Raw genomic sequence first — 14,956 nt, forward strand, 5'->3', positions numbered from 1 at the left:
AAACCCAAGTTACATGAGTTATGCAATTAAAAAAAAAAGTTGGGCAGAGAACCAAGAGCTGTATGCATGCTGTGTAGTGACTGCCACTGAGCTGCGTCCCAGCTCTCCTTTTGTGTCTTCATTTTTGAGGTAGGATCTCATGGTATGGGGACTAAGTATGTGCTCCGAGTGGACAAACTATTTTTGAGACAGGTGTGGCCCAGGCTATCCTGAAACTGGAGAAATGTGTTAATGAACTTGAACTTTTGATACTTCTGACCCCACAGTTCCTTTCTAGGGTGCAAGGAATGGATGTTAGAACTCCTGTGTGCCAGCCAAGCATTTACCAATTGAGGTACAGCCTTAGCCCTCGACTGACTTTTCATTTTGAGGAAAGGACTCACTAAATTGCCTTAACTCACATTGTAGCCCAGGATGACTTTTAACCTGTTGCAGTCATCCTTCCTCAGCTTCCCGAGCAGTTAGTAATGTAGGCTTGTCCACAAGGCTCCCCCAGGTTTTACTCATGTTAACAGCCATTGGTGTCTGTCTCAATACTGCTTCTGTTTGACTTATACCTAGAAGGGAAATTGCTGGAATCCATGTGGTAATTCCATGTTGATTCTTGAAGGAACCACTACGCTGTAGTGCCCATTTTCTAATGGCAGTGTGTAGGGTTGTGGGTCCCCGGGCCTGCAATGAGGTTGTATGATTCTTAGGCGCTTGGACATCCAGTCACCACTGGGAGCCATGAAAGAGGTGAGAGAGGAGTGGGGGCCTGCAGGCTGGATCTAGCTTAGGGTCAGGGGAAAGGGGGGGGGAGCTCTGGCAGGCTGGATCTAGCTCGGGGTCAGGGGAAAGGGAGGGGAGCCTGCAGGCTGGATCTAGCTCGGGGTCAGGGGAAAGGGGGGGGGAGCTCTGGCAGGCTGGATCTAGCTTGGGGTCAGGGGAAAGGGAGGGGAGCCTGCAGGCTGGATCTAGCTCGGGGTCAGGGGAAAGGGGGGGGAGCTCTGGCAGGCTGGATCTAGCTTGGGGTCAGGGGAAAGGGAGGGGAGCTCTGGCAGGCTAGATCTAGCTCGGGGTCAGGGGAAAGGGAGGGAGCTCTGGCTGGTCCCAGGGACAGTCCTTGGCTTGATGGCATCAGGCTTGAGCTTGGTGGCAGTCATGGCTGGGAGCGGAGAGAGGCCTTCTGCTGGGGACTAGATGGCAGCTCGGTAGGCAAAGGCCATCCCTATGGCTCCCCACAGAGGATCCTGATGTAAAGAGGCAGTCCATGGTCTTAAGGCATTTACTGTCATGGTAGAAAGTAGATGTGTAAAACAATACCTAACTTCTCAGGGTGAGCCTAAGATTAAGAACTTTTAGCAGGGAAGAGTGTCTGGGAAGGGAAGTTTTTTGGCTAAGCCTCCAGGCCTTTGGGTACCTCATTAAAATGGAGATCTGTCCTGATCCTACCACAGGTCATGTCTTTTCCTACCTGTGGGGGGCTTAGGGCATTACCCTTATGTGACTGGTGGCCACAAATCTGTGGGGTGCTGCGGCTAGTGACAGGGGCCTGGTACTGGAAACAGGCAAAGCTACCATTTCTTCAGAGTCTCTGTGGCTTTTAGCCTTAGTTCAACGAGGGACCATGCTGCCTTTCACAGTCCCACGGCAGTGCATAAGGGTATTTTCTTGATGTTGGTAATTGAATCTCCAGGTCATTAAGCAAGAGAGGCACAGTCTGGTGTGTAACTGTCCTGTACCTCCAGCTCCTCAGGTAGCAGTACAACCCACATGTGCTATTTTATTATTTATTTTTAAAGATTTATTTATTTTATGTATATGAATACACTGTAGCTGTCTTCAGACACACTAGAAGAGGGCATTGGATCCCATCACAGATGGTTGTGAGCCACCATGTGGGTGCTGGGAATTGAACTCTGGAAGAGCAGACAGTGTTTTTAACTGATGGGCCATTACTCCAGCCCTTATTATTTATTTTAAATGACTTATTTATTATGTACACTATTGTTCTTATATGTGTGTATGAGGGTGTTAGATCCCCTGGAACTGGAGTTACAGACAGTTGTGAGCTGTCATGTGGGTGCTAGGAATTGGATCCAGGTCCTTTGGAAGAGCAGGAATTGAACTCAGGTCCTTTGGAAGAGCAGGAATTGAACTCAGGTCCTTTGGAAGAGCAGGAATTGAACTCAGGTCCTTTGGAAGAGCAGGAGTTGAACTCAGGTCCTTTGGAAGAGCAGGAGTTGAACTCAGGTCCTTTGGAAGAGCAGGAATTGAACTCAGGTCCTTTGGAAGAGCAGGAATTGAACTCAGGTCCTTTGGAAGAGCAGGAATTGAACTCAGGTCCTTTGGTAGAGCAGGAATTGAACTCAGGTCCTTTGGAAGAGCAGGAATTGAACTCAGGTCCTTTGGAAGAGCAGGAATTGAACTCAGGTCCTTTGGAAGAGCAGGAATTGAACTCAGGTCCTTTGGTAGAGCAGGAATTGAACTCAGGTCCTTTGGAAGAGCAGGAATTGAACTCAGGTCCTTTGGAAGAGCAGGAATTGAACTCAGGTCCTTTGGAAGAGCAGGAGTTGAACTCAGGTCCTTTGGAAGAGCAGACAATGCCAATTCTCCAGCCCCCCTCAAATGTACTGTTTTATAATATAGACATCTTACTGGGTTTGAGCTGTAGTTTTACTTTGTTTCCTTTGTGAACAATACAGAATGCATACTGCTTACTTGTATGCAGTACTCTTTTCCTTATGTTTGGCATTTCTAAGGTTTCAGCTACCTTAAGTCTGCCAAGGTCTAAAAGTATTCAATAGAGTATTCTTGAAACACAAAGTGTAGCCATTTACAATTGTGTGCTGTGCTGGGTGGTCTGATGGAACCTTGTGCCATCCTGCCCCAGCCTTTTCCTTTCTGCCTGAGATGTGAGTCACCCTTTGTCTCCATATCGACTCTACTCACCTCAGCCTGTGAGTCACACAGTAGCTTCATGGTGCGCTGACCCCTGTGAGGACTGCAGGGCTGGAGTTCAAGTAACCCTTGGGGTCTGTCAGGGGGGGAGGGGTAGTGCTGTGGCTCCCAGGGCTGCCAAGCAGGGGTCAGCTCACTGTCTCCTCCTGGTGGAAGAAAAGAAAACAGTGTGAAATTCTACCGAATTGTTCTAGTTTTGCCCTAACACCTCAAGCTGCAAAGCTGTGAGACAGTAACATGCACTCACATTCAGTCACAGGTTTGCTGCTGAGCTTGTCAACATCCAAAGAGGTGTCTGTGTATGAGTGTGCAAGGCCAGCTGGCCAGAACAGGGCATCGGATGCCCTGGGTGTGGAGTTATAAAAGGTTGTGAGCTGCCATGTGGGAAGTAATCCCAGGTCCTCTAGAAGAGCAGTCATTGCTCCTGACAGCTGAATCAGCCTTCTTTCTTGCCCTGCACCATTTTTAATTTTTAATTAAAAATAATTGTTACTGAGAGGCTAAAACTGACAACTGAATTTTATCCCTGGTACCCACATGGTAGGACTGAATTGTCAGTGTTTTCTCTGACCTCTACACACCATACCCTCCCCTAATAACTGAATTCATGTAGTCAGGAAAAGCAGTGCTGGCTGCAGGCCAGTGTCGAATTATAAATGTTTTCTGCCTTATTTTTCTTTGCACCTTTTTCAGTCCTGGGCTTTGGACTCAGAATCTCAAGCGAGACAGGTTCTCTGCCACTGAGTTACGTACAGCCCTGATCTGAGGTTTTGGAAGGACACTGTAGTTATGAGAGTCTACTGTATTCTTTCCTAGTATTTTTGTCTTGTTTTCATTTCATTAATATTGATAAGATATACAATTAAAGAAGTAGCTATATTCAAAAATTAGAACATGTTCAAGTGATCAGAACAGAGACAAAAAGGTCTGAAGAGATTATGAGCTACACAAGTGGATTACTCCTTCAGAGTTATATGTGCCAGAGTGGCAGTCAGATCGACTTCCACCATCTTGGTGAGACCCAGGTCTTCAGGCCCCTCCCCCTCATTTGCCCCTCCCCCCAGTGGGGACAGATTCAAAATAACATATTTTGGCCTGGGAACTGAATACAGACCCCAAGGTGGCTTTGAATTTCTCAGCTACCAGTTCACCATGTCCTTAACCTCCAGAATGGTAGGACTCCAGGATTGCTTGCATTTTTTTGTTTAATAAGGAGTCACTGAGAGGGAAGAATTTGGTCATTATTTCCTTCAGTTTGGCTTTTAGTTTGATTGTTAGCAGTTAGAGCAGAGCATTCACTGTTAGCTAACACAATGGACAGGGCTTGGTAGTAATTGTCAACTTGACAGAATGGAGAAGCACCCGCCACTCTGTAAATAGGCCTCTGGGCAGCCACTGAGGATTCTCTGGATTAGTTAGTTTTAGGCGGGTCATTTCTTCCCTAAGGGATCCAGGAGAAGGGAGTGAGCAACTGGACACACTCTTCCCTCTCTGCTTCCTGCCAAGATCACTTGTGAGCAGCTGCTTGATCTTCCTCCTGCCACTATACCTTGAACTGGGAACTAAAGCTCTTTCTCCTGATAGAATTTACCAAACAGGAAAGTAACATGAGACAAAAGATGTTTTTCAGCTACACAGCAAGTTTCAGGCCAGCCTATGTTAGACTTGACTCTGTCTCAAAAGAGCAGAAAAACAAGCAGAAAATTAGGTGGGAGCCCAATTCTGGAAGAGCAGTGTTTGTTCTTAATCACTGAGTCATCTTTCAGGTGCCATGCTTTTTATTGTCCCAACTCAAGCTAAACATTAATAGGGCTAAAAAGTGGTTGTCTTGGTTCATACTGTCTTTCATTTTGCTTCTTTGTTAATCCTAATGCAGATACATCCCGGAATCTAGAGTTTCATGAGCTGCATAGCACTGGAAATGAGCCTCCTCTGCTGGTTATGATCGGCTACAGTGATGGAATGCAGGTCTGGGGCATCCCTGTGAGTATACAGAACGGGTAACCTCACTACCCAGCACGAGCTCTGCAGATGTGCTTACACATTACTACTACTATTACAGTTTTTGAGACAGGGTTTTTCTTTGTAGCCCTGGCTGTCCTGGAACTCCCTATGTAGACAAGGCTGGCCTCAAACTCACAGAGGTCCTCCTGTCTCTGCCTCCTCAGTGGTGGGGTAATAATCTTTACACATTATTAAGGCCTCATGGAGAGTTAGACAGAATGAGGGGCAAGTGGCAAGCAGGTCCTCCAGGGATGATGAAGCAGGATTTGTTGGATTCCTGGAACATGCAGGCGTCAGTCTTATTCAAGGTAAATCCTGTTAAAATGGGGGGCTGTTTCTCTGCTTTCTGATTTACAGAGGAGTGAACTGATACTTGGGAGGCAGGTTTTGTTTTTGTTTTTGTTGTTATTTTGTTTTTTTAGATAGGATTTCTCTTTGTAGCATTGGCTGTCTTGGGGTCTGTAGGCTGTAGGCCAGGCTAGATTGAAACTCACAGAGATTCACCTGCCTTTGCTTTCTGAGTGCTGGGATTAAAGGCATATGCCACCACAGCCGGGAAGAATTTTTGTAACTAGCAAATTTTAACAGTATATCTTTTTTTGTAAAAGAATTTACAGGGATCAGTGAGATAGCTCAGCAGGTAAAGCTGTTTGCTGTTAAGCCTCACAACTTGAGTGCAGTCCCTGCCCTATCTCTACAGAAGAGAACTAACTCCTGTGAATTGTCCTCTGACAACTTCACAATATGATATGCACAGACACATGCACCCTTGCTCACAAACAGGCACAAATAAAAATAATGTAGTTCGGTGAGCGATTCCGGAAGAAACAGGAGTGCGGCGTGAACATGGGGAAGCAAAAGAAAACAAGGAAATATGCGACTGTGAAGCGAATGCTTAGTCTCAGAGATGAGCAACTTAAAGAAAAGGATAGGTTAAAGCCTAAAAAGAAAGAAAAGAAAGATCTGAGTGCGCTGAAGGAAAGAGAAGTCCCCCAGCATCCTTCCTGCTTGTTCTTCCAGTATAATACACAGCTGGGTCCGCCTTACCACATCCTTGTGGATACCAACTTCATCAACTTTTCCATTAAGGCCAAACTGGACTTAGTGCAGTCAATGATGGACTGTCTGTATGCCAAGTGTATTCCTTGTATAACTGATTGTGTGATGGCTGAAATTGAGAAATTGGGGCAGAAGTACCGTGTGGCACTAAGAATCGCCAAGGATCCACGATTTGACCGATTGTCATGCACACACAAAGGAACCTATGCCGATGACTGCCTGGTACAGTGACTGAGCACAAGTGTTACATTGTGGCCACAGTTGACCGTGATCTCAAAAGAAGAATCCGGAAGATCCCTGGCGTTCCTATTTTGTACATTTCTAACCACAGATACAACATCGAACAGATGCCAGATGATTACGGAGCCCCTCGCTTCTAATTCTCACTCCACAGAATCCGCCTACCGTTCTTGGACCAGCTAATTAAATACACTTTCTGTTTTTAAAGATGCTAAAAAAAAATAATGTAGTTTGTTTAAAAGAAAGAGCCCCATGTAGTGTTGTGTGCCTTTAATCCCAGGAAGAGCGGGAGGATCTCTTTGGGTTCAAGGTCATCCTGGTCTAAATAGTTCCTGAATAGCTAGGGCTACACAGAGAAACCCTGTCTCAAAAGAAAAATAAATAAATGAATAAAGAAATACCACTACAGGCCCCCAAAGTAGAAATCTGAGTGCCTGGAGGGAGGGACACAGGTCAGTGGCAGAAGGCAGCCATCTTGCTCTGGTATCACTTGACTTTTTTACCAAGTGAATTAAAATAAAAAGTTTAGGAGATGGACAAATGGCTCCACAGTTAAGAACACTGGCTGTTCTTCCAGGGGACCTGGGTTCTATTTCCAGCACCCATATAGCCGTTCACAACCATCTATAACTCCACTTTCAGGGAACCTGACATTCTCTTCTGGCCTCTGAGGGCACCAGGCACACATCTGGTGTACAGAGGAAAGTAATGATCTTTAAATTTAAATCACTTTTATTTGTTTTGTGGGGCATTCTTGAAACTGGATTTTATGCACATGCATGAAAACACACTCTCTGTCACTGTTTCTGTGAGGTGTGCTCTCTCTTCTGTATGTTGCTGTTCATGAGTTTTTTTTTTTAAATGGACTTTGATATTTGTATCATCTATTATTCTGATTTTTAAAAATTAAGTGTTTTTTTAATAGTACAAATATTATAAATGTCCATAAATTTGATAATAAAATATTGTAATATGGGGCTAGATGTTACAGGTTTGTAATCCCAGTTACTAAGACAGGCAGATGGTAAGTTCAGGGCCTGCCTAAGCAACTTAGTGAGATGCTGTCTCAAAAAACAATACAATATTGTAATGAACTTGAAGGTGTGTGTGTGTGTGTGTGTCTGTGTGTGTGTCTGTGTGTGTCTGTGTGTGTGTGTTTGCCTTTCTGTCTACCTATCTATATGTCTACCTTTCTATATATGGCTTTGGTATTTCGAGACTACTTTTGTGATGCTGATCATCTCTTTGAGGCTTACCTGGCTCAGGCTTGTGCTTTTGCTGTCTTTGCTTGGAGTTCTGGGATCTCTAATGCAGGGCACTCAGCCTGGCTCTGGAACTATTTTATGCCTGCCTATTTTAGTAGAGACAGCCCCTCTCATCTTTGAAATAGGATTTTACTGTGTACTTTAGGTTGGCTTTGAACTCACAGCAATTCTGCTCAGCCGCCTCAGTGCTTTGTTATTGCTGTGCAAACACACTGACCTGCTTTGCTTGGGCTTGTTTGTGGGGTTGCTGCCTCAAAATGCTGAGTGTATTTATGTTTTAGCCTTTTTTTTTTTTTGTTTGTTTTTCGCTTCCATGTATGGATGCCTGCCATGTGTGGGTCAGTGTTCTAGAAGATGGTGTTGGAGCCATTGGAGCTGGAGTTATGGGTCGTTGTAAGCTGCCCAGGTGGATGCTTGTATTCGAACATGGGTAGCAAGTGCTCCTAACCTCTGAGCCGTCTTTCCCTCCAGCCCTGCTAGTGGGATATATTTATGTTTTTGTTGTTGCTTTTTATGATGCTAAGGATTATACTTGGATGTATAGCAGGCAACAACTCTACCACTGAACTATATGTCTCCAGCCCTCTGACTCCTTTTCTTCTTATATATGGAGATTTTTGAGGGTAGTGATAGTTACCCTTCTAATGTAGGTGGGAAAATGACACGTAAAGTAAGATAGGAAATGGCTCAGTACTAAGTTTGCTCCTCAACCTCCAAGGGCTTTTTGTTACCAACAGATGGTGTTTAAAACTGCTGGGATCAAAGGCATATGCCACTGGGCCTGGCATTTTTATTTTGTCTTTGTTATTGTTCCCTTAGGTAACATGATCTTTCATGGAAACGTTCATTAGCTGTATCTTACCTTAGATGGCTCTCAACCTGTGGGTTGTGACCCCTTTGGGGGTTGAACAACCCTTTCACAGGGGTCAAAAATAATTCAGTGGTTGGGGTCACCGCAATGTGAGGAACTGTATAAAAGGGTTTCAGCATTAAAAAGGTTTGTATAGGATTTGGCCCAAATGAATTATGGTAACAAACAACATTACACTCATATTTCTTTAACATTTTGATCTGAAAATTTTGTTTATGGGTCTTCAAGATGACTTATCAGGAAAAAGTGCTTACTGTCACGACCCTTACAGTGGAAGGAGAGAGCCACCTCCCACAGATTGTTCTGTTACCTCACATAAATGCCCAACATCAAAAATGAATAAATGTAATAACAATTTCAAAAATTGTTCCACAAACTGTGTATGTTCGATTCTGGTCGTAAGAGTATCACATCACACACTTAGGGGTGAAGAGTTTATGGGGGCAGGAGAATGCTGCTGGCTTCCAGGACATGGACAAATCCTACGGCCTCTGTCATGTGGGGCAAGTATTCTGGGTGTACCAGCAGCTCCATTCTTGTATTTAGTTTATGCATTCAAGGCCTTGCCTTGTTTTTAACTCTATCAAGAGGAAACACACAGGTTGATTAATGTGACTTCTGTATTCATGGGGAAGTGACACATTCTGCCCCACATGCTATTTGTTTACAGGCAGAATGAAGGGGGTACTTTAACATGATGGTCCAGTCAGCTTAGTGGTGTTGACTGGATGGAGCACATTCTTTTGCTGGGACTCAGGTGACTCTTACGCCCACTTGTTTTGGTGATAATTACAGGTATTACTCTGAATAGTTTCAAAGGTAGGTTGTATCATCTTTGAGTATCTTGAAAGTATTTAATCTTCCCCACCCCAATTGTTTTTGGGGAGGTCAGAGTGTCTTCTCTTGGTGGACTTGCCCTGACCAGTTGCATGTCATTCTCAGACATCCCAGGTACCATTTTCGGTGAGGCCAGTTACACTCATTTGAGTGGGAAGGTTTCTCTTCCCAAGTAGGACAGCAGAAAATAGACCATGACAGTGAATTAGTTCTTATTTTCATTTGTAAGCCCTTTTTTGACAGTACTGGAGGTTGATGAGGGCTTCCTATCTATGAGGCAGGCCTCTACTGCTGATCTAGCACCAGCTCTGAAGCACTGGGCTACGCTTGCACACAGTCCCTTCAGTTATGATACAGTCTCAGCACGGAGCAAGAGCTCATTTGTCCTAACTACACAGTAGGGAGCTTCTGTTTGTCAGAAAATGGCTTTTACAGATCTTGGCTGGTGTCAGCTGATGCTGTGGGTTACGGGCCTTCCATGTGCACACCACTACCATCTGTTGATTTTATTCAATTATTTTATGACTGTCAGGGCCTCATGGATGTTACTGTGTCCCTGGCCTAGAGACTGTGCAGGACTGAGGATGCTACAGGTGGTAGAGGTGTCACACGCATGGCAAGCACAGGGTCCCCGTCTGAGTCACAGTTGACCATCACCAAACATCAGCTTAAACTTCATTTTTTAAAATTTATTTTATGTCTATGGGTGTTTTGTCTGCATGTGACCGTACCTGAAGAATGGCTGGGCACAGTGGCCTATACCTGTAATCTGGCACTCAGAGGTAGAGGCAGAGGACCAGGAAGGGATTCATTATTACCTTGCTACATTACTAGTTTTGAGTACTGCCTGAGTCCTTTTGAAAACAAAAGCAACACAGCAAAAGGAACATTTATTTTTGTCTTTATGATTGCAGAGCTAGGAGAGAGACTTTAATAAACTCAAGTTTATAACAAAAAGAAGTAGGATTTTGCCAGTTAAGCTGTACATGATAGCTCAGTCATGTATTTCTAGGTGTCTCAGGAGTCTGGGGCAGGAGGATCATGAGGTCAAGGCTAGCTTTGGGAAAAAGAGGAGGCCCTGCATCTAGATTATGTTTATAAAGGCGGAGAACACAGATCTGTTGTGTTGCCTAGTGCCCCCGAAAGTTAAAGTGAGCTGAGATATAACGAGAGATTGGTCAGGTGACTTGTGTGGTAATCCTAGCACTTGGGAGATAGGGATTCATCCCTGCTACTTCTTGAGTTCTGTGAATGAGCTCATTCATTAACTCATTTACTTAGCAAAGATTTATTGATTGTTTATTACATGCCAGACTGCATTGAGGTGCTGGGAAAACAATATGAGAAAAACAAAATTGTTCGGTTTTTGGAATTTCTATTCTTGGTACCTAGAGAATGGGGAAGAGAGTTAGCAAATGTGTGCTCTGTATAGATGCTGACCAGAGTGATGATAGATGTGTACAGGAACTCAGTCTCAATGAGCAGAAACGTAGAGCAGTGTGACACAGGTGAGTGTTTGCAGGAGGTTCACTCAGGCAATGCAAACTGCTTGGAGTATGCTTCAGATTGGACAGTAGGGGTTGTCTTAGCTGGGGCTTTGTGGCAATGCAAAGGTCAAGAGGAGGTCAGGAGCAGGAAGCAGTGATCCCCACAAGGCAGAGGGCACGGGGCCAGTAAGTCCAGGCTAGCCGTGCTGTATATAGCAGACTCTGCTTTTGGAGTGTGTTATACCCAAGTGGTTATAGTAGGTTAGGGCTTTGGTACCATCACATGGACTTCAAAAATTTGCATATAGATCTAAGTTGAAACATGCACATCTAACATATGGATAAGCCTACTAAACTGGGGCTAGAGAAATGGCTCAATGCATAAAGATGCTAACTGTTCTTTCAGAAAAACCTGTTTGGCTCTCAGAACCTACATATTTGCTCACAACTGCTTATAATTCCAATTCCAAGGGGGTTGGAATCCTGCACACACATGGCGCATATAAAATCACAGGTAATATAAACATACATTAAATAAAAATACTATGTTTCTGTACCTTTTATTTACTTATTTACGTGTGTACGTGTATACTAGAGCAAGCCTGTGGAGGTCAGAAGAGAGTTTGTAGGAGGTAGCCTATCCTATTATGTGGATCCCAGAAATGAAACTCAGGTCATTAGACTTGGCGGCAAAATACCTTCACCTGCTGAATCATTTGCCAGACTTTCTATCTTATATCATCATTTTTTGTGTGTACATGATTGTTTTGTCTATAGGTGTGCCTGTGAGCCAGGTGTGTGCCTGGTGCTGGAGAAGGCCAGAAGAGGGTGCCAGATCCCTTGGGACTGGAGTCACAGGTGTTTTCGAGCTGCTGTGCTGGTGCTAGAAATCTCTGGAAGCGAGTTCTCTTAACCACTGCGTCACATCTCCAGCCCTAGCTTACTCTTAGTTATCCACTCAATGTCTTTCAAAGTAAATGCAGACATCAGCTTGATTTCATAGAACTGGTATTGTGTATATTTTCCAGTATTTAATATTTAGCTTACATTTCTTAAGTAAAATTTATAAATAAACATATAACCCCCCCCTCCTTTTTTAAAGACAGTGTTAGCTAGCTTCTAACTTATGGTCTCTTTGACTAAACCTCCCACATGTCGGGATTACAGGAATATACACTTCTCCTGGCTCTCCACAACTCAAGTACGTTTCTGAGTTCTGACAGGTTCTTGCACCTAGGGATCCCAAATCTCTGTCAAGATGAAGAATAAGCTGGGTGGTGATGCTCAACTTTAATCCAGCACTTGGGAGGCAGAAGGATCCCAGGAAGGTTACATAAAGTGATACTGTCTCAAGGAAGAAAAGATGGTGACCATGACATTGCTCAAGGAAATTCCCTATCACCAATGAACTTAGGTTCCATTTTGTCCACTCATCACTATTGTACTCATGTGTACCCCACTGTAGATTAGAGTTTCTAATACCCTTATGGATTATTTCCTCTGGATTTTTTTTCTCTACATGGTGTTTCTGAGAGTCAGTCATGTTGTTTCTTTTAATTCTATTAAAGTTTCTCACTCATTACTGAAAGGAAAAAATTGTATGTTGGTGATTGACCCTAGAACCACATGCCAGATATTCTACCACATAACTGTCCTCCCTCCCAAGTCCAGTCCAGAGCCACGGAGCCACAGCCCACCTCCCATCCACACCCTACTGGTTTTCAGTTTCTGGTTATGAATATATGAAGAATATATGAAGTCTTGGGGAATCCTAGCCTTATGCATCTATCTCTCCCATAAAACTACCTATGTGTGGGTTTGCTGAGTCATGCGATTGGAATGTGGTTAATTTAAGAAACTTGTAACACCTTTTCCAAGGTTACTATCATTTTACATTTTTTATAACAGCATGTGATTTGTTCTACATCCTTGCCAATGTTTGATGTCTTCTGTTTTCAAAATTTTAATATTCTGATAGATAGTAACTTGAAAATTTAATTAGATTTACTGTTTCCCTGATGACTGACAATACTGAGAAGTATTTGTGTGTTTTTCCTCATGAATCTTTTAGTATTGTTCTACACAAAATTTTTCCCATCAAGAAATGTGTTTTTTTGGGGCTAGTGATGTCTCAGTGGTTAAGAGTACTGGCTGCTCTTCCAGAGTATCTGGGTTCAATTCCCAGCAACCACATGGTGGCTCACACCTGTCTGTAAGTCCAATGCTTCTGACACCCTCAGACAGACATCACGTGCAGGTAAAATATCAATGAACATAAAGTAAATTATTAAAAGGAAAAAAGTGTTTTTTTTCTTTACTGAGGACCTAAGGGTCCTCATCCACACTGGGTCTTAGGATATTGCAGGATTTTGAACAGGGAAAGACACTGCTAATTTTAAAAGTGAGAAAGCTTTGGGCAGAGCAGATTTCAGTGTCAGGATAGTGAGTTTGATTTAGATATGTGGACCACAGTCTGGTGAGTGACTTGTTGGGTATCAACAAGGTGTCACAACTTGTTGGGTCACAACAAGGTGAAGTGCAGGAAGCAGTACCTGCTCTATCTGGAAACTTGTGTCTTTGCTGCTGCACAGCATCTGGCTGTATTTGTGGTTTTCAGAAGTGTCTGCTAAGTAGAAGAGGAAGCATTCACTTATCTGTGCTGTTACACAAAGGCTGTGCAGATCGCAGTTTATGTTGTAGGCATCGTATAATACTTAACAGTCATATTTATTGCTGCTGTTTGCATACTTGGTGTCTTTAAGATTTTGTTCTATGTATATGAGTATCTGCATGTACACCTGTATGCTAGAAGAGGGGATCAGATCATATTATTGATAGTTGTGAGTGACCACATGATTGGTGGAGGAAGTCAGTTTCTCCAATGCCTTGGCTATGATTGGTGGAATGTGATATGAGTTGGCATGATAAAAATGATAATGATAATAGTAATAATATAAACAATAATCTGTATATGTGCATGCATATGTGCATGTCTGTTGTGTATGCATGTGTGTTGCACGTGAGTGTGCATATGAGTGGGTTAGTATGTAAGTTCTCATACCCATGTCTGTATTCAGAGGCCAGAGCAGGACTTTTGGTGTTTGCCAGGATATCTCATCAGTTGGTGTAGGCTTGTTGGCCAGCAAGCTCTTGGATCCCCCTGTTTCTGGCCTATGGTGTAGCGATCGCCTATCTCGCCAGCAAGGAAGACGCGCCACAACAGGATCCTTCTACAGGCGTTTATTGCGGGCTTGATTGAAGTAGCGAAAGACCCCGAGCCCAGAAACCAGCCCTCCTTATATATGCTTAGGAGGACTGTGCCGCCACCTGATTGGTGCATTCTGTGCGCCCTAATTAGCATACTCAGAGTCACCATGATTCAGCAAAAACAGGCAGGTGTGCATGCGCACTTAGGTTGTTTATCTCAAAACTGGCCACTCTCCCTTCGGGCTGGGCGCCATCTTGTAATGGCGAATACAGTGGCTTCCCACACTATGGTAACAGTCCCACATAGCATACCTATGTGAGTACTGGGGATTGGGACCTAGGTCTTCATGCTTGTAGAGGCAGTGCTCTTGTCCATTTTGGGCCATCTCTTTAGTCTCTGGCATGGCATCACTTTTGAAAAAATAAAATTTGAGTGCCTGTAATCCCAGCTACTTAGGAAGCAAGAACTGGAAGGTTCAGAGTTTGAGAGATCTCCAAATATTTTTCTTTTCACCTATGTCAAAGACCCAAGTAGGACTTCAAGTGTGGTATGCACAGCAGAGGTGGTATGGCAGAGGATTGTGATTTTGAGGCCAACTTCAGTTAGGTTGTTTAGTCTGATATAATACAAACAAAACCAGCAGAGATAACAAGGGGATAGACAGATAGCTCAGTGGTTAAGACCACTGGCTGCTTTTCCAGAGGACTGGGGTTCAATTCCTAGCATCCATATGGCAGCTCACAACTCTCTATAACTGCGGTTATAGTGGAGCTGATATCCTCACACAGATGTAAATTCAGGCAAAACACCAGTGCACATAAAATAAAGATAAATAAATCATTAAAAAATAGAACCTTCTGGGTTTGCTAGTGTGTGTTTTCCACAGCTGCTTTGGAAGTTTAAGACCAGCCTGGCAATTTTAGCAAGATGCTGTTCCAAAACAAAAGCTACAAAAGTATCGGAGGATATTGCTCAGTAGTTGAGCACTGGCTGTGTATATGCAAGACCATCTGAATTTCCAGTACCGCACACACCAAAAAAC

The 14,956-nt window shown here is 43.7% G+C and overlaps 1 protein-coding gene and 1 pseudogene across 8 annotated transcripts in view; both read left to right on the forward strand.

Moving 5' to 3' along the window:
• BCAS3 (BCAS3 microtubule associated cell migration factor) overlaps positions 1-14,956 on the forward strand; it is a 435,283-nt gene that overhangs the window by 13,132 nt on the left and 407,195 nt on the right. For all 7 annotated transcript variants that reach the window (XM_080924182.1, XM_080924186.1, XM_080924185.1 and 4 more), the window contains exon 5: positions 4,820-4,926. In XM_080924182.1, the coding sequence (XP_080780308.1) occupies positions 4,820-4,926 (107 nt within the window). The remainder of the gene's footprint in view (positions 1-4,819; positions 4,927-14,956) is intronic.
• Positions 5,793-6,386, forward strand: LOC308425385 (rRNA-processing protein FCF1 homolog; annotated as a pseudogene). The gene has a single exon. The product of its transcript is annotated as an rRNA-processing protein FCF1 homolog (transcript).

Source organism: Micromys minutus (genome assembly GCF_963924665.1).
Source record: "Micromys minutus genome assembly, chromosome: 10".
NCBI classification, from domain to species: domain Eukaryota; kingdom Metazoa; phylum Chordata; class Mammalia; order Rodentia; family Muridae; genus Micromys; species Micromys minutus.